General features: G+C 55.1%; 2 protein-coding genes across 2 annotated transcripts; both read left to right on the top strand.

The window, feature by feature from the left end:
- Nucleotides 1-6: 6 nt before the first annotated feature.
- On the top strand, nt 7-6,271 carry SRM (spermidine synthase; the record flags this gene model as incomplete). Its single annotated transcript, XM_019541744.1, has 6 exons — nt 7-123; nt 599-752; nt 1,504-1,587; nt 3,072-3,217; nt 4,123-4,245; nt 5,135-6,271. Coding segments are annotated over 6 exons (642 nt in total), but the record flags the coding sequence as incomplete, so codon positions are not given.
- A 9,680-nt stretch (nt 6,272-15,951) lies between these two features.
- Nucleotides 15,952-20,604, top strand: LOC109314474 (somatostatin-2-like). The gene is made up of 2 exons (XM_019541682.1): nt 15,952-16,133; nt 20,197-20,604. Exons 1-2 carry the CDS (start codon nt 16,032-16,034, stop codon nt 20,416-20,418), a joined length of 324 nt encoding a protein of 107 aa, XP_019397227.1. The 5' UTR covers nt 15,952-16,031; the 3' UTR covers nt 20,419-20,604.
- Nucleotides 20,605-22,102: the final 1,498 nt, after the last annotated feature.

The raw sequence follows: 22,102 nt of genomic DNA, 5'->3' as shown, positions 1-22,102 counted from the left end.
CCCTGCCACCTCCGCCTCCTTGCCCAGCAGGTGCTGATCATCGGCGGCGGGGACGGCGGCGTGCTGCGCGAGGTGGTCAAGCACCCGTCCGTGGAGTCCGTGGTGCAGTGCGAGATCGACGAGGTACGTGGCGCGGAGGGCCGGGCCGGACGGGGACGGCCGCGCGGCGCTCGCGGGGCGGCCAGGGCTCCGTTGCGGCCGCGCCAGCAGTCGTCTTTTTTTCTAGGGTATTTCAAAACCTGCATCTCGGGCTGAGATCCACCTTGCCCGATGACGTGGGGGGGCAGTCGGGGCTGTAACCTGATCCTCGCAGCTCCTCGGGGTGAAACCGCGCTGCGTTCCCCCGGCTGGGCTTGGCGCGGAGCGGAGCCCGGAGGCCTCGGGAAGGGCTGGCTGGTGCGCGGAGGCCTTAGACGCCGGAGACGGGCTGCTCCCGGGCGCCTTGTGCCGGGGGTTGGAGCTGAGGGTGTGGAAGGAAATGATTCACTCGTCCATCAGCTCTGGCTTTGCCCTGCGCTCGCGGAGAGCCCGGCTCCGTGGCGAGCGAGTACAGAGGCCATGTGCTTCGCTGACACGCTGCCTCTGCTTGTGCTCGCAGGATGTGATTAAGGTGTCTAAGCAGTACCTCCAGGGCATGGCGGTGGGGTACTCCAGCCCAAAGCTGACCCTGCACATCGGTGATGGCTTTGAGTTCATGCAGCAGAACCAAGAAGCCTTTGATGTGATTATCACAGACTCCTCCGACCCTGTGGGTAAGACCCCAGATGACTCGGGGTGCCATCGCACAGGCTCTCCATCCTTCTCCTCGGGCCTGTCTGCCAGCTCCTCAAGGCAGTGCTCCTCTGCCGCAGGCCTTCTCTGTCCTTTTCCACCCTGGTGGCACAAGGCTCCGCTGACTTGGTTCCTCGGGCAGGGAACGTACCCAGTGGGGCAAGTGCATACAGACACTGGAGCTGTTCTTTCCTCTGTGTCTTCGGCCCCTGGGGTGCGGGATGGAGTATCAGAACATTTCCTTTGCCGGACCAAGAATGAGACCTCCAGCCAGCTGTCCGTCCTGGCTCCCGCTCTGAGTGCTGCGTCCCAGCACCAGGAGCTGATCTCAGCGTCATTGTAGTTTGGTTTGGGGTCGGAAGGGACCTGAACAGATCGTCTAACCTAACCCCCATAGTCACCTGTAGTCGCTTGCCGATTTTAGAATTGGAGGGATCCTCCCCACCTCCGCAGTGTTGCAGCCCTTGAAGCAGGCTCCCCCAGTCCCTGAGAAGAGGGCTGGTACTCCACCATGCGCTGCCGAAATGATCGTCCTCCCCCACCCCACCCCACTTCCTCAGGGCGGCACGCCAGGCAGTCAGGCTGGGATGCCTGCAGTTCAAAACCCTTCCCTTGCTGTAGGGTTGAGGCTTCACCCAGCACCCAGTCTGGGGGTTCAGGAGCCAGCTAGGGCAGTCGTGGATACGCAGGGGGATAGTCGGGACCCTGAGTCATCTCTGACTTTGCCCCCAGGTCCTGCCGAGAGCTTGTTCAAAGAATCCTACTACGAGCTGATGAAGACAGCTCTGCGAAAGGATGGCATCCTCTGCTGCCAAGGTGAGACCAGACGGGAGATTTCTCACCTGAACGGAGACCGGTCCGTGCCTAGCAAATCCATCACTGTGCAAATGGGGGGTTGGCTAGTGAGGGCATTGGCTTCTGGGGACACAGCTGCATGATGCCAGTGACATGGAGCATAATCTGTGGCTTGTTGCTGGGACCAGAGGGAGTTGTAAGCAGCAAGATGCAGATCAGCTATTCCCCGGGTCTCAGTGGGTCTCAGTTTGGTCTGGTTTTTCATGAAGCTACCAGCAGCCCGAATCCCTAGGTCTGATGCTCCCTGCAACAGTGACGGTCTGCCAGTGCTTCTGTAGACCCCCCCGTCCCACCCACTCCGTAGGAAAGTGCCCTGCAGTCCTGTGCGTTTGTCTTCGCCACTGCTGGCTGTTATCCTCATCGTAGCAGTGGGGGAATAGACCAAGCACCCTGCTTGTGGTCGCTCGGGAAGTCTGACAGCACAGTTGCAGCCAGGGGACGGGTAGCTGTGTGAGCGGGGAAGGAAGCTTGATGAACTGAGGTCCCGTTCTAACTAGGGTGACCATATGAGAAACTTGGGACACTGCCACTACCACTGGTACTACTATTTGGGCAGGTAAGGAGTCAGTGGCTCATTAATAACCCATTCTTTTCTTCACAGGGGTTAACAATCCCACTTTTAATGGTCATTCCACTAATCAAGCTAACCAACTAGTACAATTTTGCTGTTTGATAGGACTTCCTGTTTCATAGCTCCTGCCACTCGGCCTCCTTACCCAGGATTCTTGTTTTAATTTTCAGCAGATTGACCTTTGAAGTCCAGGGCTTGCAGACACGTGGGAGGGGGAGGAATGTGCTTTACTTTAAACTTGTCGCCCACGCCAAACCCAACACACACCGATAAAATGCAACGGATTAGTTGGACCCAGCTTTCCCAACATCTGTATAAATCAGGTGTTTTAGTGGTGGGGTTTTAGCATTTGTATCTAGTAGCTTATTGACTTGGTTTTAGATAAGCACCAAAAAGCCCCAGTGAAGCACCTGATCTATACAGATGCCGCAGTGTCGGGTCAAAGTAACGCGCTGCTGCTTCTGGTAAAGTGGGTTTTTGGCGGGGGCTTTTCCCCACTTCTCTCAGTGCAAATTATAACTGACTTGGCCTGGGCCTGTAGATCTTGTCCCCACTTGACTGAGGCTGTACCTTGCATAGGCTTTCATTGCCAGCCACAGCCTTGCGGGGCAGCAAAGAGCCACGGCTGGGGAGAGCATTGTCCTGGCGCACTGAAAAGCAGCTTTCCGTAACTCTGTGAAATGGCTTGGAGTCTGCCTGTGCATTTGCGGTGCCCTTCCCCAGCACCTGCCTTTGGACCCCCAACAGCCTGGGTCTGCTGATGAAAATCGCAAGAGCACTGTAAAGCGTAGAGCCCAGATGTCACCTTGATACCCCTCAGCTCAAAGCTGGAGGTGGCAGCGGACTGCTCTAAGGTCCTTCTCTCCCTGTGTAGGCGAGTGCCAGTGGCTGCATCTGGATCTCATTAAGGAGATGCGTCAGTTCTGCAAGTCTCTGTTCCCTGTGGTGGAGTACGCCTATTGCACAATCCCTACCTACCCCAGCGGGCAGATTGGCTTCATGCTGTGCAGTAAGAATCCAGTGAGTATCTGAATTCCCCCTGCCGCCTGCTCATGTCAGCCAGGTGATGCTCAGCCAGTGGGGTTTGTCCTGTGCTGGCCACTACAAGTCCAGGGCCCGGCAGCTGTGATCCAGTGCTCTTGGCCCTGGGCCAGCACTGACAGCAGCATGACCGCACACTCTGGCACATGCCAGCCTTGGGATGGCGGGAAAATGTTGAGTGTCTGGTATTACACAGGCTTCTTTTAGAGGCCCAGGCCAGACCCAGGAAGGCCACCCCAAGCAGTGAAGGTAGAGGCCAGTCTCCACAGCTCATTCAGGCCCTGCCCTTGATTGCTGGGTGTTGCAATGAAGACCCTTGTGTGCCAGGAGACCAGATGCTTTGGAGGCATGTCCCCAGTCACTGCATGTAAACAGCTGGGTTGGATTTGAACTACTGACCCGGAAGGGAAAGGATATTTCTCTATTACCAGGCCTTAATCCACCATGCTTGCCTCTGCCCTGCTAAACTACAGCCAGGCTGTCTGGGCCTTTTGGTTGGTTCAGGATGCCAGCCGCGTCTTTCTGCTGTGGTCAGCTTGTTTGAGGTGCTAGCAACACGCTGGGGAGATCACAGAGGTGGATCCTGCCCTAAGGAGTAAGGAGCTTGATTCTCAGGGGCGCAGTCATGTCACAAAAGCTCCAGTTGATGCCAGCTCATGTGGGTGGTGCCTGGTCATGCAGGTTCCCCACGTGGGCTCTGTGATGAAGTGGGAGTCGCATGAATGCGGCTTCACAAGACCCAGACCGTTCAGGGCTGTGGCTGTGCCGGGCCTGCTGTCCCACGATGGAGCGGGGCACGAATAGAAACTGCACTATGCTGTCACTGTCTGCTCCCAGCAACTGCAGCACGAACTCCAGGGTGCAAGCTGGCTTGTTCTTTGCAGAACACAAACTTCCGGGATCCTGTGCAGCAGCTCTCGCAGCAGCAAGTGGAGGAGATGAACCTCAAGTACTACAACTCAGACATCCACCGGGCTGCCTTCATCCTGCCCGAGTTTGCACGGAAGGTAAGCACGGCTGGGCTAGAGGGGCAGGACACGGCCCCGGCATGGTGCGTGGCTGCTGTTGAGGCCTAAGGATTCCCCCTGCAGGGATGCCGTTGGCATCTACGTTGTGCAGCTCTCCGTGGGGATGCCAGGGTCCTTGCTGGGCAGGGAATGCTCAGAGCCCATTTGGGAACCTCCCTGTGCTCCAAAGCACATGGAACTGGTCGTGCTGGGAGAGCAGGCGATCAGGATGTCTGTCCCCTCTTGGTCCTTGGGGGATCCTGCCTGAGTCAGGCTTGGGGCTGTTGGGGTTTGCGGGGGGGACCTGTACCCTGTCCATGCAGCACAGAGCACACCGAACTGCTTGGGGAGCGAGGCTGGAGCTACCCGTGAAGCTGGTGGCCCTGACCTGTGGGGACAGAGTGGGACTCGTGGACTCCACTGCCTTAGCAGTGCATTGAATAAATATGCTGCTCCTTAGTGCATCACATTAGAGCCTCAGCCTTGTAGTCTGCCTGAGCAGGAATGTGCTTTTGATCCCCCAAGTCTCTAGGACAGACCAGCTCTTCGCTAGAGACCCCGCACAAGGGGTTGGCTGGGCAGCAGATGCTGGCGCGAGCCGAGGGCATGAGCATGGGAGTGGTGATGCTCTGAGATGAACATCCGCCCGCGCTGCCCAAGGGTTCGCCCATGTTTTGAACTGTCGGTGCTCCAAGTGTGCTGCCAGTCCTGAAGGTGCCGCTCCCCAGAAGGAGACGCCCTCAGTGCATCCCAGGAACCAGGGGCACCGCTGCATGCCTGCCGATGCTGTAACTGTGTCCGGCCACCCAGCCCAGTCCTAGCAGAGAGCAAAGCCTCTTGCTGTTTCTCTGGGCCCCAAACCGACTTGTTGCCTCCGGGCTGCCTGCAGGAGCTGAGCAACGTGTGAGGCTGGGATGCTGCTTCCTCCCTCGAGCTGGACCCCCAGGATCTTCAGCGGTGCCGCACAAGGACTGTCCCAGCAGGCTACAGACTCTTCCCTGAGCCCTGGGATTTCACCCTTCGCCAGCCAACATTCCTTTTGACGACGCGTTCAAGATGGCAGGGCATGAGCCAGACGAGAGACTCGGTGCTCCAGCGGCTTGTTGCTTGGGGTCAAAACTGTTCTTTCCAGTACTGGGAATGTAAGATGTCTCCTCCCTCTGTTCCTGCTCTCTTCCCTTCCCCCGCCCTGCCCCCAGCTCACACGGTGTATTTATAACTGACATGTATTTCTGTCTAGCAATCTTCTGCCACTTGGGAATGGTCCAGAAGGTTCACTGACGGCCTTAAGCACAGGGAAAGGGGTTTGTGCAAGGAGGCAGCCTGCTCTCTTTTCGGAGAGCTCTGCTGCTGGGATATTGTTGCTGGTAGCAGGCCCAAACTGTTGTTACGCTCCCTTCTCCTGGGCCTTCTGGTGCCCACTCTGTGGTTTACTTGGCAGAGTTGCGCCTCGTCCAGTCTGTTGCCATTCACAATAGGTATCCCTCCAATCCCGGTGGAGTAGCAGTATTAAATACCAGCCCACTGGCTGGTAGCGAAGTTTAGTGATTTTTTTTTTTTTTTCTTGGTCAACAGTAAAGTGCCGAGGTACTAACAAGGGAGATGCCTGCTCTTACCCCTGCCATTGGACCAATTCCAAAGAATGTTCCTCCATCTGGCAAAAGGCGCTTTGATATAATATATAAATTATATACCTTAGATCCATTGCCTCGTGCACAGCAGCCATGACTGAAGACAGGAGCCAGCCTCTGGCAGCGGCTGCTGTCTCTTAGCCACGGCTGGAAGACTTGGGCCCGGGGAGCTGTTGGTCTTTGGGGAGATGTATTGGGACAAGGGAGTTCTTACCCAAGCTCCTCGGCTGCGTGGTGCGTCCTTTGGAGTCGTACGGGCTCGGGTCCACCTGGCTCCCCGTTCTGAGCTCTGCGCCACCGCTGCACAGTCGGGATCCTCCCCCAGTACTGTCACCATGCGGTTGTTGCTCCCTTGCAGTCAATTAAACGGTTGGCTCTGGTTGATAAGGTGACAATCTGGTGGGTCTGTGCGTTTCTTTGGTGGGAGCAGAGGCGTGTTTGTGTGTCCCCGACTGAGCGTGTCCAGATGGACTGGCTTCTCCCCACCCTCTGGCCTCCGGGAAGGAAAAGCCGCATTGAAGATTCTCTGTAAAAACTTGTAGCTGCACGTTTTGTCACAAGCCGACTTCATACTAGTTCCAGCTCTGCTAGCCTGCATTCCCCGGGCCAGTTACCCTGCTCCTCTCTACTTACAGGTGTACGTCTCCAGGTGAGGCAGCGGTACATCCTCTACAAGTGTGCATCGCGTCTTCCCTATCAGCTAGAGCACCACGTTTTATTTTCTGCCTTGCAAGTGCTCTTGGCTGCCCCCGGTGCAAGCTGCTCGTCAGGCGGAGTCCCTTCAGCGGGTACAGGCCTTGAATGGCCACTTGGTGGCGTCTAAAGAATCGGACGTGGGGCCTGTGCTGCCAAGGGGGAGTTTGCTGCGTTTGGGTTACGGTAGCAGAGGAGCTCTGTGGAGCGGCGTTTGGCTGCTGGTAGGTCTACGGCACGACCTTGGCTGCCGTGAAGGAAGCCAGTAGCCGTCTGCTGGCCTCCCTTCCTCGCCCTCTGTGCCTGGCCCTTGCAGCCTCCCCTTCTCTTGGGTTCCCATCAGTGCAACTTTTCCATGGCCTAGAGGAGTTGCAAAGCAGAGCAAGAGAGCAGGAGCAAGAGCTGTGGCAAGCACAGAGGAAGCTTCCTGGCTTCAATTGGGTCAGGCCTTCCCATGCAGCAGAGATGAGCTAATTTAACTAGCTGTGATCACTCCTTTTACCCCTCACGCAAACTGGGCTGAGGGAGCAGGTTCTCTCCCTGGAGCTGTCCTGCAGATGCAGTTTTCCTGCCCTGCTTGCTGTCTCTTCTGTCCTGGCCCTCTCTGAGGGGATGCCCTGTTGCCTGCCCTCTGGCTCGACCCCCAGAAGCTTGTAGTAGCTCGAGGATCTGATGCCAGCTCCATGCCACCTGCAGACTGGAATTGCAGCTGCTGGTTCCCTGTGAAGGGTACAAGTGTCAGCATCTGGCTAGAGATTAGGGACCTTCTGGCTAATACTGGCACCTACTCCATACAGTTCTGCTCACACAGTTATGAAGTAGAGTCGCAAGGAGATCTGCCAGCCCCACAGCTTAGTGCATCTGTGACTTTCCATTGTACGCTAAAGAACATCTCGTGCCTAGGAGGTTACATGTCTGCATTTTAGGATAAGCCTTAAGCAGGAAGAGGAGGCTGGGCTGAAAGTGTGACCTTACTGAGATAAAGAAAAACGTTTCCATTTTCTTTATGAGAGATTTGGCTGCTCCGGTTTCAGTAATGTCCAGCAGAAAATGTTCAGTGGAGTATTTCACTGAGACAGACCTAAATCAGACTGAAACACTTGACACTCCCACTGGAATGAAATGTTAAGAGATACGGCTAGAAAGCCTTTGGCTTTTTTAGTGGCTACCTATTAATAAGGGTGAAGCACTTGTCCTTGGACAGGCATGTGATGTAGGGCTGGCTGAATGAGGGCTGGTGGCATAGATGGGAGCAAAGGAAAGCACAAGAGGACACCTTTCGGGCAGTTCACTTTCCTGTAAAAGTGGGTTTAAAAGAAACAGGAAGAAGTAAACACCCTCACCACTGTCCCCCCCCGCCTTCTGAGGGAGGGGATGGTTTGCGCCCTGCTGTGTGTCCCTGGGGCTGGGGCAGCAGCGTGGGAGAGCCCTTTGTGCTGAGCATTTGAGATGGGTCGAAGCACTAGTTGCAGGTACTAGAGCACAGTGACGGTGAGCGGGAGAGGAGCGAGGTCCTTGCAGCGCAGCCCCTCCTGCTTGGGGAGTTGATCGCTGGAAAGGATTGGATGCAGTTTGTGTGTCCAGGCGGGTTTGTCCCAGCTAAGCCAGGGGCAATAGGGCTCTGCTCCTGTGCCTGTGGGTACTGTCCGAGTGGGACGTTGCGTTGGACGCACAGCCAGCCCCATAGAACAGGTGTTGTGGGGTCAGGCGAAGGAGGGGATGTGTTCAGGGCTGATTTCCAAGCCAGGCCCTGATGGCCCTTGAGGAATCGCGGCACTCGGAGAGCTTTGCTGCAGCTCAACTTGATGCTTTGCCTCCCAGCTCTGCTTTGGGCTCCCAGGTGCAAGTTCTGAGCAAGCATCAGGCTCTTTCCCATCGGTGCTGGAAGAGCTATTCCGAAAACCGAGTCTCTGCCCGCACGTTTGGTACTGGATGGGCAGGAGCAGCACGTGCCATCCTGCTACTACGTCACCCCTGACCTCAAGGTGCCACCTCTACGGGGAGAGAACCGTTCCATCCCCACGATCCATTCCTTGCCTGGCCCCTCTGCTGAGTGTACTGAATCGGGACCAATTTAATGGCTTTTCCTCTCATCCAGTGAGAGCACCAGGGGCCAGCATCTCAGCCCAGAGAGGCCTTCAGTCAGGCCTGGCTTTGAGGCCACAGCCCCACAGTGCCCGGCACAGGGATGCTCTGGAAGAGAAGGGCTCCATGTTCCTCCGCGTTGTCACCGGCATCTCCATGCAGCCAGTGCTTTTTGCCTTCCTCCTTGGCTCCTGGCAAAGTTCCACTTTCAATTGAGCAGGCCAATTTCTTGGCCGGTTACTACAGTGGTAGGGCAAGGCCATCTGCAGTCCAAACCACGTGTGATCTAGCCACAGAATCGCACATCTAACTGAGCAGTAATTGCCCAACCGCTGTTCTTTATCGGCAGTTTCAAACGCTTCGGTGCCCTGCAGTAGGTGGAGATGCAGATCAGGGCCTGAATCAGGCGCTCATTAACAACAGTGCAGCCAGTGGGTGGAACAGGAGTTCGCACATCCGTAGCTAGCTCCATCGGAGCAGCTCCAAGCACTTTATGGCTGATCAAGTGAAAGTCACCCCTGTGCAGAGAGCAGCCAGGAGGTTTCTGCACTACTTCAGGCTCCAAAATAGACTCGGATGGAGATTCAGTTAGTCACCTGCACAGGAGGGCTCGAAAGGTAAATGATCTCTTCCACTGATGCATGAGGCTGGCGCCATTATCCCTGCTTGGCGGATCAGGATCCTGGCAGTAAAGAAGCGAGGCTTTCGAACGTGACAAGTGAGCACAGAGGCTTCCCTATCTGGGTGACCAATGTGAGAAGCCAAAGAAAAGGCCCCGATTTTCACCACCCTGGGGAAAAATGAGCTGCTTTCAGATGCCTGTAGGAGGAGGCCCACAATCTTTGGTCGCTTTTGAAAATCATGTCCAGTCGGCTCCAAGGACGTGACCAAAGTTAGACTGGTTAAGGACGTCCCAGACGGGTCCAGCACCATTGCCCATGGTGATTTGTATTGCTGCTGCATCTAAGCATGTTGCAGGTATCTACCAGGCCCCATCCCCAACAGCTGATGATTTAAATACAAGACCTGAGGTGGACACAGACAGGGAAGCACAGGATAATATTGGGCCAGACAGGACTCTCAGCCCCCAAAAATGCCAGCTGTTGCCTAGGCTGTTGCCCCACTTCTGACTCCCAGCCCTGGCCTTTGCTCACTAAACTTCTTCTGGTTCCAGTAACTTTCACAAAGTTTTATTTAATTTTTTCCCCAAAAAGTTAAATTATGAATAATCTCTCGCCAGTACCTTTTCAGTCACTTAATTGGCAGGAGTGTCTTTATTCATCCACTGTGCTAATATAAGCAGGGCCTGACTGAATTATTGATAGAGCTTGGCCGGCGCAACAGACTCCCAAGCTGAGAGGGACAATTCATCTCTGGGAAGAGAACAGTAGCCCCAACAGGCAAACAAAGTGAAAGGAAATACAACTGGCACCGAATGGAGGAGGAAGCTGGCTCCTTTGATCCAATGGAGGGAAGAGTTCAGACAAAAGCCAGAAGCGGCAGCCAGGGCACCAGACAAAGAGACGGATGAAATGTCATTAAAAAGTAAAATGAGAAATTTCCCAAAGTGAAGGGGGGGGGGGGTTGAGGTGCGAGGCGCTTTTCTGCCTCTGTGTAGGACGGAGTTTAAATGCTTTTAAAACATGCAAAAGGTGAGGAATTAGAAACAGGGATCTCAATTACGGAATAGCGATGTGTGAAGCCAGTAACGGGAGGGAAATTATTACAAGTGCCGCGGAAGACGCTGGCAGACTTTTCAAGGACACCAGTTCCTCGGCTAATAGAAATTTAATAGCCTATTGTGAAGGATAAGAGCTCTCCTCCTCGCGGAGCCTTCCTGCACCGGAGAGGGAGCGACGCTGCCCTCTCCAAGGTACTGAAAGGCCCTGGGGGACCTGCGCGCCGCCTCGCCGGGGTTTCTTGATGGGAGACGAGCTGCACAAGGCCGCGGCGCTGGCTCCAGGCCCCACGATAGTGCCACGGGCGGTACGTGCTGACCCTGCGCGCGCCTGTTCCAGACAGTCCTCAGCGACGAGACAGAAGGAACCTGGACCCTGTCCAAGGGAAGATGGCGTGGATTCATTGCCGTGGTTTCTTCACATGGGGAAGTCCATCCCATGCTCAGGTTTATGGGCTCGTGTGCTTATAAGGACTAGTTGGGGCATCCCTGGCTAGGCTTAACATATACTGCACCATGGTGTCATAGCGCTTAGGGTCAGAAGGGACCTGAACAGATCATCAGGTCCGACCCTCTGCCCCGGGCAGGGGTCATATCGCTCCAGCCAAATGTGTCCAGCCTCCTCTTGAAGACCCCCGGGGTAGGGGAGAGCACCACCTCCCTGGTGGTTCCAGGGCCCGGCAGCCCTAACTGTAAAGCAATGTCTCCCGATGTCCGGCTTAGGAAATCCTAGACAGCAAAAGCCTGTCTACCCTGGGCCCTTCCCCAAGAGCTCTGGCCAAGCGTGAGGCGAGTCTGGCTTTCTCAAGTGTGGTGGAGGTCAGTCCGTCCCTCAGATCCCCGACCCCAGGCCTCCTCCCTGGCTCCACAGCCTTAGCTGCATCCTAATTAGAGCTGGTCAAAGCAGGAAAGGCAGCTTCATTGACATTGAAATGTCCCCGGGGGACATACTGATGTCAAGGGACAACTGAGGTGCTTTTGAATGTCCTAGTAGACGAGTTAAATGCACAAAGTCTGCACGTACCAACAAGTCATGGCCTGGTGGACATTCAGATTTGGAGGCATCCTTAGCTCCATCACAACATGTGACACCTCCCTGTAATACATTATCTATCATTGCCTTGTTGGGACTCTATTGAAACATAACAGTTTGGTGTCTCAAGGCACTCCTGTGCTTGCCCCCTCCCCTTTTGCCCCTTCCAGTCCCTTCTGGGTAGGTGCGGGGGCAGACAGACGGCAGCAGCCCTCCCCGTTGTTCCTCCAGCCCCAGCTCAGCTCCCCTAGACAAGGGCAATATGTTTGCAGTCATTCGTGCTCCTCCAACAGGATCCCTGTGGCATTCCTCCCCTGCTCTGAGACTTGTCAGGGCCGAGCAGGGAGCTTCAGGCTCCATCCCACATTCAGATGCGGCCTCCTCCTTGGGCTTGTTACATTAGTGCCGCCAGAGGCTTTGGCAGAACAGCCACCAGCATCCCGCGCGGAGGCCCCAGGGAAGGAGGTGCTGGTGTTAAGGGAGCCTTTCAAGTTGAGTTTGATAAATGAGCTACAATTTCAGGCCTGTGAACAAATTGCCAGTTGGCTTCCCCTCTCCAGTAGGATGGCAGGAATCAGCTGCCTGTTGCTCTATTTATTGTGTTGCTCTTTGCCACGCAGGCCCCAGGGGACTCCAGGACTCCAGCTCCTGACAACTGCAGAGGTGTTTGAGTGCTTTCCTCCACTCACAGTTGAGTTTCTGGCCTTTGAGAGCTGGAGGTCTGGTCCAATTCCATGCTGTGCAATGAGAAAATGCTGAGAGCCGACCTAAGGCAAACCACAGATGTAGGCTACCCCCGAGGGGCTACCCCAGCAAGGAACAGGCAGGAGACAGTGAGTATCAGTCCGCAGTCAAGGAGTTGAGAGAGCTGCCCCTGCTCCCTGATGTGATGCTCTGCATCCATAATGCTGTTAGTTGTCTGTGTGCTGGCAGTGCCTGGGGGCCAGTTGTATTGCAGACTCGCAGGAAGAGACCGCTTTTGCCCCACGCAGCCAGCCTTGCCCCATGGCTTATACCAGCCCCTGTATGAGAGTGATGGTGACTAACGAGATTGATCCAAACCAGCAAAGCTGGACACCGGTGCTGTAACGTCCCCCGTAACAGTCCCAAGGTGCAGCTGTATCTTACCTTGCTGCTGCAGCATCGGCTCCTCCTCCCCAGTCTGTTCCCTGGATGGCTTTTGAGCCTCTCTGTTCAGGTTGTGTCCCAAAGCAGTTAATATCCCTGAGGTCTCCCCAGGCCATTGTGTGTGGTCTCAGCGCCATCCACAGCAGGACAGTCCATGGCTGGGGCATGGCTAATTCCCATGTCAAATGCCTTGCGACAGGCACATGTAGACAGTAAGTTGCTGGATCAGCTGTTGGAGTTATACCTCAAAGGACTTGGCCTGGCGGGTTTTTAGTCCCTTTCCTTGCATTCAGTTCCCATCTGGCGAATCCCCACCTCGGCGAAGCACGGAGAGATGTTCTTGCAGATGCGCTACTTTCAGGTAGATCTCCCCAAATCTGTAAGGCTAGCCGGGAGTGTGATTTCATGGAGGGCTTCTTTGTCCGAGTGCTGCGTGAAAATCCAGCGGGCCACGTGGTCAGAGGCTTGACGTGTGGGTGGTAGAAGGTTAAGGTTAAAAACCAGCCCAGGTTCATTCCTCAGTGCAGGCGTGCTCTTAGGAGACGAGGACAGCTTTTTCTTCCAGACCAGGAATTGAGATGCAGGCAGCAGAGGAAGAGGACGAGAAGAGGAAGACCTGCCAGGGAGCCGTGTTAATGCCTCGCAGGGAAGCTGTTTTCTTCACCTGTAACAGGTGTGGGGTGCTTGGGGAGCTAGGCCCAGGGCAACTAGGATTTGAACCTCTCAGAGAGCAGGTTATCTTTAGGAAGAGGATCAGGGGACATCCAGGCTGTAAAGCAGAGGTCTGGTCTGACCTGATCCCCATCCCGATCTCATGGACAGGTTCCCCTGTTAACTACCCCTCAGTTACTGAGATGAAGCTGCACGTGTTATTTTGACTTTGCCTTAGGGATGAAAGGCAACTTGAGTCTGTGAAGGGGGAGAAGCCCTGGCAGGGACGAGCGTGGAAGCTGCAGGGGCTTCTATAGGGCAGGGAATAACCAAAGGAGCCCCGAGGGATGGAGAGATGCGAGGGGGAAAGGCTGGTGCAGGGTAGGATGCTGCCGAGGGGCCGTAGGAGGAGGCAGGACTCTTGGGGCAGGGAGTGAGTGATGGCTGTGGAGGCGAAAGGAGAAGGAAATCACTAGGTGACGTGGGGGCCACGTCGGCAGGGGAAGGAGGCTGTCGCGGGGCCCAGCGCTGCACCTGAGGCAGCCTGCTTGCATCGCGCTGCCCTGCCAGCCGTGCCGGGCTCGCCGCAGCTCGTGCCCGTGGAGCCGCCAAGGAAAGAAGGCCACCGACCCCATCAGTTGTAGCGTGGCCCACGACTGCCTCCTCTGTCATCCAGCCAGATCCCATGACTGTCTCGCCACTGCCCCTTCAGATGAGATCCTTACCCGGTGCAGCCCAGCCCCTGGGAGAAGCGCCTGGGGTTGTTCCAGCTGGGAGCCGCCAGCCGGCCGTACTGTCTGGGCAGAGACCGTCTCCACAGGCCTCTCCCTGAGGAGGTTACAGTTAACTTACGGTATTTCTGCAGGCTAAGCCCCTCTCGCAGCTGGCGCCACAGGCCTTGGGGCCCTCTCCATGCGGGGTCCTCCCCATCGCAGCAAGTCTGGCCTCCTTATTGATAGCAGAGCTTTTCTTCTCCCCAGGTCCTGCTGTCTGGAGTCACCTGCCGGGACATTGCCTTGCCTCTCCCTTCAGTACGTGACACTGCACTCTCAGTGAGGCATCTCTGGCAAAAGCCTGTCCAGAGGACAGAGCACCATGCACAGCCGTGTTCACTCAAGCAATTAAACTGCCTCCAAAGCAGAGACTGGACCCTGCTACCTCTCCACCGTCCGCCTGGCACGTGAGCTCGTGAACCCTACGGGTCAGTTCTCCCCCTGAAGCAAGAGGCTAGGATTTGCCTCCTGCCCGTCCATTCTCCCAGCCCCATCCCAGACTGAATGAAGCAGGATAAAAGCCCAGTTTCTCTTGAGCAGTCAAGAGCATTTTCCCCACTGGCCGTGCTTTGCTGTGCTTCCACACCTGAGTAATTCAGCCACAGGTCACCTGGCACGTCCCATGCCTGGATCAGTAACCAGGGCTTGGTACTTGGCTGCCTTCTGTCGCCAGGCTGGGAAGCGCTGGTAGAGCCCTTTACACGAGGGCTGTTAAGCCTATTCTGGTAAACCAGCACGATCGTGCTGGGAGGGAGTGGGAAAGTTTCACCCTGGATCAGAGCGTGGAAGTCCGCAATGAATGCATCTCCCTGCCGTCCCGGGACACGACATGACAGGCGATCAGGGGGCTGCTTTTCCTGAGACAATTTCATGGCTGGAAAATGCTGTCGTTTAATGCTCTCTGCCAGCCATTTGGCATAAAGAAGTTCTTTGCATGTCTTTTAAACAGCAGTGGGATTGCCTGAGCTGTTAGCAGTTGCAGCAAGTGTGGAAAGCAGGAGAACATGGTTTTAATTCTTAGCTCTGGCCCCAATTCCCCGTGTCCTCTTGGCCAAGTCATCACCCCATGCCCCACATCGGTAAGAACAATCTGTTCTAGGACCAAGGAGCAGGAAGGGGCCTCCTGGGCCATTCAAAGTTTATCCTGGCATTCACAGATAAACCTCTACCCCAAAATTGCCATGTCAAACCTTCAGACTCAATTACAAAAGATGCTGGGACCAGAGAAGGACCCAAGCTGCAAAGCTGGGGCTTGGAGATGACTTCATTTCCTTTTATCAAGCTGGCCAGGGGAACAGTATAGTGTTAGGGTCAAGATTAGGAGGAGATCTGAGCTTTGGGTCCTCATTGCAAAAGGCAGAAAGGATCCCATATAGAGGGGGAGGGAAGGGGCACGTAGGCTCCGGTGTTTGTCCCTACAGGCACACACCTGCTCAGCACCATTATACCCAAAAGTCCTGGGCCTCAGACCTGTTGTGCCAAGCTGTGGCCTGGCACCAAGGTAAGTTTTCAAACACCCAAAAGCCAAAGTTCGTATGGAGGGAGTGCCAGGTGAGTGAGCATGGCATGGCGAGCGGCACTGTTGGAAGAGACGAGACTGGGCTGCAGAAATCGAGATCCAAACATCTACTGAGCTTGCGGTCCTTGAGACACAAGCTGGAGATGCAGGCTCGTCTATAGCTCTTGGTAGGACAGGAGGTTTAACGCCTTCCTCTGCACGTCCTGCACTGGCTGTAGGATACTGGACTAGCTGGGCTGAGGGCCTGGTCTCGCAGGGACAGCACAGCTACCAGCGACAGCTACAGCCAGTGCCTCGCATGTCCTCGTGCCCGAGGCCTAACCCTTTACCTCCTGCGTGAAAGACTTTGCAGGACAGGCACATGGCAAGCCCAGAGGTACTGAAGTTGCCCACTTGAGCAGCCAAGTGTTCACACCACCCCCCCCCCAAAGTCTAATTTGCCTTTGATACGGACTTAATTGTTTGCGTCACCTGCAGGGCTAGGAGGAGGGCTATATAAGGGGCTGCAGCCATTGTCTGAGGCACAAGAGAGCCCAGAAGCAGCTCCCCCTCCCAGCCGTCCCTCATCCAGCGCAGCAGTCACAGCCTGTACGTCATGCAGCTGGTGGCCAGCCTGGTGTCGGTGCTGCTGCTGGTGTGGAGCGTGCGAGCCACGGCATTGCCGGGAGAGGAGAGGCTCTCGCTACAGAACAGTAAGGTGAGTATGATGCAGGAGCTGGGATGGGGTGGGACACGTGGAGAAGCAGCCTGGAGAGCCAAACAGGGCAGGCAGGACCGCTGCAGGGCTAATCCTCTCGACTTCTTTATATTCCAAAGCACCGCTGCTTCCCAGAGACAGCTGCAGCACGCGGAGCTGCTGCCGGAGCCGGCTAGCCAGTTGATTAAAAGGGGGAAGGATCAAAGACAGGCTCTAGGGGAAAGTGTGGAAGCAAAGTCTGTGCTAGATGAAAAATGACAATGCAAAAAGGAGAGAGGGGAAAGGGAAAACGCGAGTGCTAAAAGAGTACAGCCTGGTGGAATAAAGCAGAGCAGTGAGAGCAGAGGAAAGAGCAAGGACTCAGTAAAACGATAAAAGGACTTTCTATTTTAAAGCAGACGCACGGGAAGGGAGAACCAGACAGAAAGGACCAGGCACAGTAGGAGAGGAGGAAGGTAGAGGAACAGTAAGTGGAGTAATCCTACCAGAATAAAGTGACTTCAGTCCAGAACAAGGTCCACACGTAGAGCTGAGCCAGCAGAGCTATAATGGTCTAGCTCCCCTTGACCAGCAGAACTAGGCTGGTAAAACTCTTACAGAGACGCCGTTACACGATTGACTGCCAAAATGATAACATGATAATAGCTATAACTGTGGTGCCGTGGCTCTGCCCATCATTTTCTCTGGGTAGACGAGTCCCGGGAGATTCCACGAAGGAGAGGGAACGATCCCCATAAAATAACTCCCTGGGACAGTGTCTCTGCCCCGTGCCACGTGCCCCAGCCTGGGGCTCTCGAATTCCTCGCCTGTTCGCTCTTCTCCGGCACCTGCTCTGCCGTTCTCCTTCGAGTCGCTCGTTGGATTAGGTGCGCTGCTGTCTCTGGGAATCTGATTCATGCCCCTCTCCGTGGCGCTGCCTACATCTGAGCTGCGCACACAAGTGGAGAAGCCCAGAGTTGATCTTAAAGCCACTGGCTTTTCTCTTGTGTGTATCTGTTTCGTGTTACCGCTCCTTCAGTCTCAGCCATGTCTCCAACTCATCCATCAGTCAGTGTCTTAGTGCTTTAGGAATGGCCTCAGAGCCCAGTAACAACAAGCAAGACAAGGGGCTGCCAGAAAAAGGCGCAGAGAGTGTGAGGTCTCGGGGACAGCGTTCCCTTAAAGAGCAGTGCTATGTAGGCAGGCTGGTATTAAGCCGATGGGGGATAATAGGATCTTTCTGCTGTCAATTCTTACAACAAGAAGAAAAAATGCCAGTAATTTATTTTTTAAATTAAAAGTCCCTCCTTTGTTTGATAAATACCTTCAGATACAAACTCTAGCTCCGGGAAAGAGGGAAAAGTCATCTGGCTGATGCCAGCAATGAATGCCTTGATAAGAATGAAGTAGGGTAGTTGGTTGTAGCCGTGCTGGTCTAAGGACATAAGAAGGCAAAGTGCTTTGGGTAGATGTGATAGCTTTTATTAGACTGACTAAATAGTTGGAAGAAAGTTCTTTGCATACTTTTGGGTACAAACACCCTTCTTCAGGTTTTGGGAGTCCCAGTGCTTGAAGAAGGGTGTTTGACCTGAAAACTTGCAAAAACTTTTTTCTAGCTATTTAGGTGGTCTAATAAAAGATATCGCATCTACCCAAAGAACAGAATGAACGAAGCTGTAATCATTCTCATTCTGAATGTCATCTCCAGCACAGTGCCTGGCAGGGAACTATCGAGAGAATAGCTGGTTTTTGAAAATGTTTTACAAGCTAGATATTAGTAAGCCCTCATTAATTGATACAGATACCGGTAGGTAGGATATATCAGAATCCATATTCAGGGAATTCTCTCCCTACTAAGGGCTTCAGGTTTTGAGGTGTTAGCATTTGAAGAGAATAGAAAATTGCAAAGGTAACTAAGGATGATAATGGTGTGTGTATCTCGGGGGATTGTTGGGGATGGTATCGAGACACCCGAGAAGCAGGAATGCGAACAGACTCCAGCTGCTCCGAGCTTGCTACCTGCTGATGGGGTTGTCTAGATTTTTTTTGCAATGCAGAGCACTGTAGCACAGGGGTGTTAGCACAGAACTAGGGCAAAGGAATGAATCTCTCTCTTCTCGAAGACCCAGAGACATTCCCCTTTGCAACAGCAAGGGAGTCCTGTCATCCTGCTCCATTGCAGCTGTGATCTGGCTCGGACGCCTTTTGACCTGTTGTTGGCTGTGCCTTGTTTTCAGCCAGCACCAGCATCTGTAACTCTTTCGCCCAGCTCATTCCCAAGGCGCCAGATCTTCGGGCGACAACATAGCAGAGTGTTATTAGGTATCAGCTGTCTGCAGCTCTGGCTAGGGCAGATATTTCCAGACACAGGGCTCACAGCTGGGATGAGATTTAATAAGGAAAATGGGACCTGAGCATTTCTGCTAGGCTAGGACTGAAGAACCCATCTTCCATACAGACAGCTTTGTGGCTAAGACGCAGGACCGGGAGACGGGGGACCTGGTTTCTGTCTTTGGCTCTGCTGCAACCGTGAGCGCTTAACTTTTCCTGCCTCGGTTTCCCCATCTGAAAACAGGAGTGAGAATTCAAGCCGGGCAACTGCCTCAATAATTGCCCACTGAGGTTCCCTGAAATAAAACCTGCCCCTTGCTTTGACTGTCTGTGCCCCCCTTGCACTCGCTCCCAGTGAGTGGGCTCACCAACAACACCGAATATCGCCCTGGAAGCAAATGCTGAATTTGCAAGTGTGAAGATTCACACAGGAGCCTGCTTCCACGAGTCCCACCCTCCAGGCAGGGAAGAGGAACACTCACTAACAACCGCTTGCCCTACCAAACCCTGCTTCCTTATGATCCACAGGCAAGAGATCCTTCCTTAGATCTAGTTGGTTGCAAAGTACAGGCTAGCACCACTAAACAGTGATGGCTCCAGTGCCCTTTGCACTGATCGGGATCCTTACAATCCAGAATTACCAGCCAGGCCCTTCTCTGCTCCTCAGTAACAGAGTAGCTGAGTTAAATTTCTTTGGATTTACTGGTTTAACAGAGTTGGGTATCTTGCATTAAGTTCCCTGAAAAGAGACAATTCACATCACCTGTCTCTTTATTCCAGCATTTGGGGCTACCTCTCCGCCAGCCCCGGCTTCCTCCTTTAGGCACTTTGCAGTGTTCGCTCAGGGAGCTTGCGGCAGCTCTGCTCACTATCATAACAGCTCTCGGCCCTCTGTCACCTCAGAGCCGTCTAGCCCAAGGACAGGGCAAGGAACGTGGCAGGATGACCCAATCAAGGGGTCTGAGCATAGGTCTGGGAGCCAGGAGCTCCTGAGCAGTAATCCCAGCCCTGCCACTGGTGTTTTGGGCAAGGCACACTACCTCAGTGTCTTGGCTTCTCCACTTGCAAGGTGGGGTAATAATGCTTTCCTGCTATGCAGAGGGACCTCAGGAGGATTTATTAGCTTGAGACCATGAGCCAAGTGCTGCATGAGGCCTGAGCGCTATTATCCCATAGGAATTTGTGGTGAGAGGCAGAGAACGTCCCTTTCTTGCATCTCTCCTGACTTGAAGAAGAACCAAGTTGTCTGGGCACGGAGCGGAGAGCCATGCAGGGCACCATGCCAGAGCATCTGCTTTAGACCACCTTCCCCACGCATGCTGTCTTTCCTCTGGGCCCTGGGCCAAGCAGCAGCAGCCATGGGATTTGGGGCAGACAAATGAAGAATGGGATGGGACACCTGGGACTGGGACTCCAGCCACCCCTGTAACCCCCTAGAGCAGGGGTGGGCAATTATTTTGGGCAGAGGGCCGCTTACTGAGTTTTGGCGAGCCATCGAGGGCTGCATGACAGGCAACCCGGGGCAGATTAATATTAATTTTCTAAACTTTTAGGGGCCTGGTGGGCCGCATTTTGCCCACCCCTGCCCTAGAGACTCCCATCCATCCCTATGGACTGAGTGGTCTTTATCTCAGCTAGCCTGCCCAGACTGCCTCAGCTTTGAAACTCTGATGGGGATGCGGGAGGGCCAGGCTGAGACCTGCAGAGGGATCAGAGGGGAAGGTCTCACCTTCCTGGTGCTCTTTGCTTGCAGGAACAGACCAAAGCCCGGAAGGACATGATCCTGAAGATGCTGGTGGGCCTGCTGGATGACATGGATGTGGGGCGGGATGCCACTTCCACTGACTTTGAGGAGCCCCTGGAGGGCAAACTGGAGGAGGAGCGGTCGACCTTGGGGCGGCTAGCCCAGCTATCGCAGCGGGACCGCAAAGCCCCCTGCAAAAACTTCTTCTGGAAAACCTTCACCGCCTGCTAACACCAGTGCGCCGGACCCAGACCCAGGCCCCCTCAGGCTCTCCCCAGCCCCTGTAGAATACATGAACTGTGCCTGCATTGTAAATGCCATCCACAAGTTGGTAGTGTCTCTTTTCCTTGAATGAATCGAGCTATGGTTGTTTATTACTCCATTCACCAATAAAGCATGGCTGAGAGGCGCCCCGGGGATGTGTGTCTGCTGCTTTTTGCCTCCAGGAGCCACATGCATGCACCACCAGGCCTCCCGGCACGCTCACGGAGGGGCAGGGGGTGAGCGAAGGAGAAAGGGACATGCCAGACAGCCAAGATACCTCCCCCATGGGGAAACCCAGCGCTCACCCTGCCTGGGCACTGCTGTGAGGAGCCTGGGTGGGAGTCCCAGGTGGGCACTGCCATGGGGGAGTTGGTGTTGCTGGGATCTCAGGTGCCCTGAGCTGAAATATTCTGGGGAAAAGCCCCCCTGGATTTGAGGGCAACCATGGAAAGGCCTCTCCCTTCTCCATCCCACCAACCCCCATGCTGGGTTTTACAGTCAAAGCCCCTGCCCAGGATTAGAAGGACTCTCCCCAGGGGCTCCACGCTGGGTTTTACTGGGGTCTCAGAGCCAGGATTTCAGGGCAGTCTGGAGAGACCCCATGCCCAAGACAATCAGGCCCTGGGCGGGGGGACTGACCCCAAGGCTCTGCTGGTGTTGCGGGAGCCCGGGGCTCACTTGGGGGCAGGCATTGCACCTGTGTCTGGGAGGTGCCTGTGGGCACTCAGCTGTCTCGCCCTGGGCTGCAGCTTTAATAGGGTGCAGCTGGGAACAGCTCCCTCGGGCCCTTGCCTTGCTGGGCTGGAGCCGGCAGTTCCCAAGTGCAGCTGTGCTGGGGTACAGAAGGACCCGTGGGAGCACCCAAGTAGGGGGCTGGGGGCGTTATGCTGGGACCTCACAAAGGCAGGGGTCTAAGAGGCCTGTCCGTGCTAATGGGGGAGCAGGGTCAGGGCCCTGGTCCTAGGGTCTGCACCTCTGTGGCCCCGCAGGTGGCTCAGCACGAGGGGCATTCCCTCTGCAGCCCCAGCGGCTGTCAGAAGCACGGGGGCAGCCATCTCTCCTGTGGGCATTGCAAAACCCCTGCAGCGGAGGTTTGGGGGCTTTGTCCAGGAGGAACCCGGTGAGTGGGACCCTCTCTCCCCCTGCCAGGCAGAGTGCGGTGGGGAGCAGTCCGGGTGCAGCCTGGGCTCGTGGCTGTTCTCTCAGCCGTGCTGGGGTGCAGATAACAATGTGCCCCGGGGTAGAAAGTAATTCCCCTCTTACAACAGGGGGAGGATGCTGGGGCAAGGGTAGCGGGTGCTGCGGAGGCTTGCACACCCCAGCCACGAGCCCAGGGCAGCAGCGGTGTTGGGTCAGAAGAGCCTCATGCTCACAGAAGAGGATGCCTCGGTCCCTGGGAAGGGGCAGGCTGGGGTCTCTGTAACCCAGCTGCCAGATTGAAGCTAGGGTGCTGGGGAGCAGATTAGTTTTACAGCCTTGGTGTTGAGCTGTAAGGGCGGGTTGGGAAGTGGGTGCAGCTGAGTGGCAGGTGAGCGGTGCCAAGGCCCGTGAGCCCAGTAGGGGAGGTGAACGCTGGAGCTGGCAGCAAGGGGCTGATTCTACCTATGCACTGACTTATACCCATGCAAACCAGGCATAAAATGCTGTCGTT

The sequence above is a fragment of the Crocodylus porosus genome, unplaced genomic scaffold (genome assembly GCF_001723895.1).
Source record: "Crocodylus porosus isolate Cpor-Errol unplaced genomic scaffold, CroPor_comp1, whole genome shotgun sequence".
Lineage (NCBI taxonomy): Eukaryota > Metazoa > Chordata > Crocodylia > Crocodylidae > Crocodylus > Crocodylus porosus.
The sequence above is the reverse complement of the archived record's forward strand: the minus strand, read 5'-3'. Positions and strand labels throughout refer to the sequence as shown.

Coding starts and splice junctions, on each gene's coding strand:
- LOC109314474 (XM_019541682.1), top strand. CDS start 16,032: ATGCAGCTGGTGGCCAGCCTGGTGTCGGTGCTGCTGCTGGTGTGGAGC. Junction 16,134..20,196: donor TCTCGCTACAGAACAGTAAG/GTGAGTATGATG, acceptor CTTTGCTTGCAG/GAACAGACCAAAGCCCGGAA.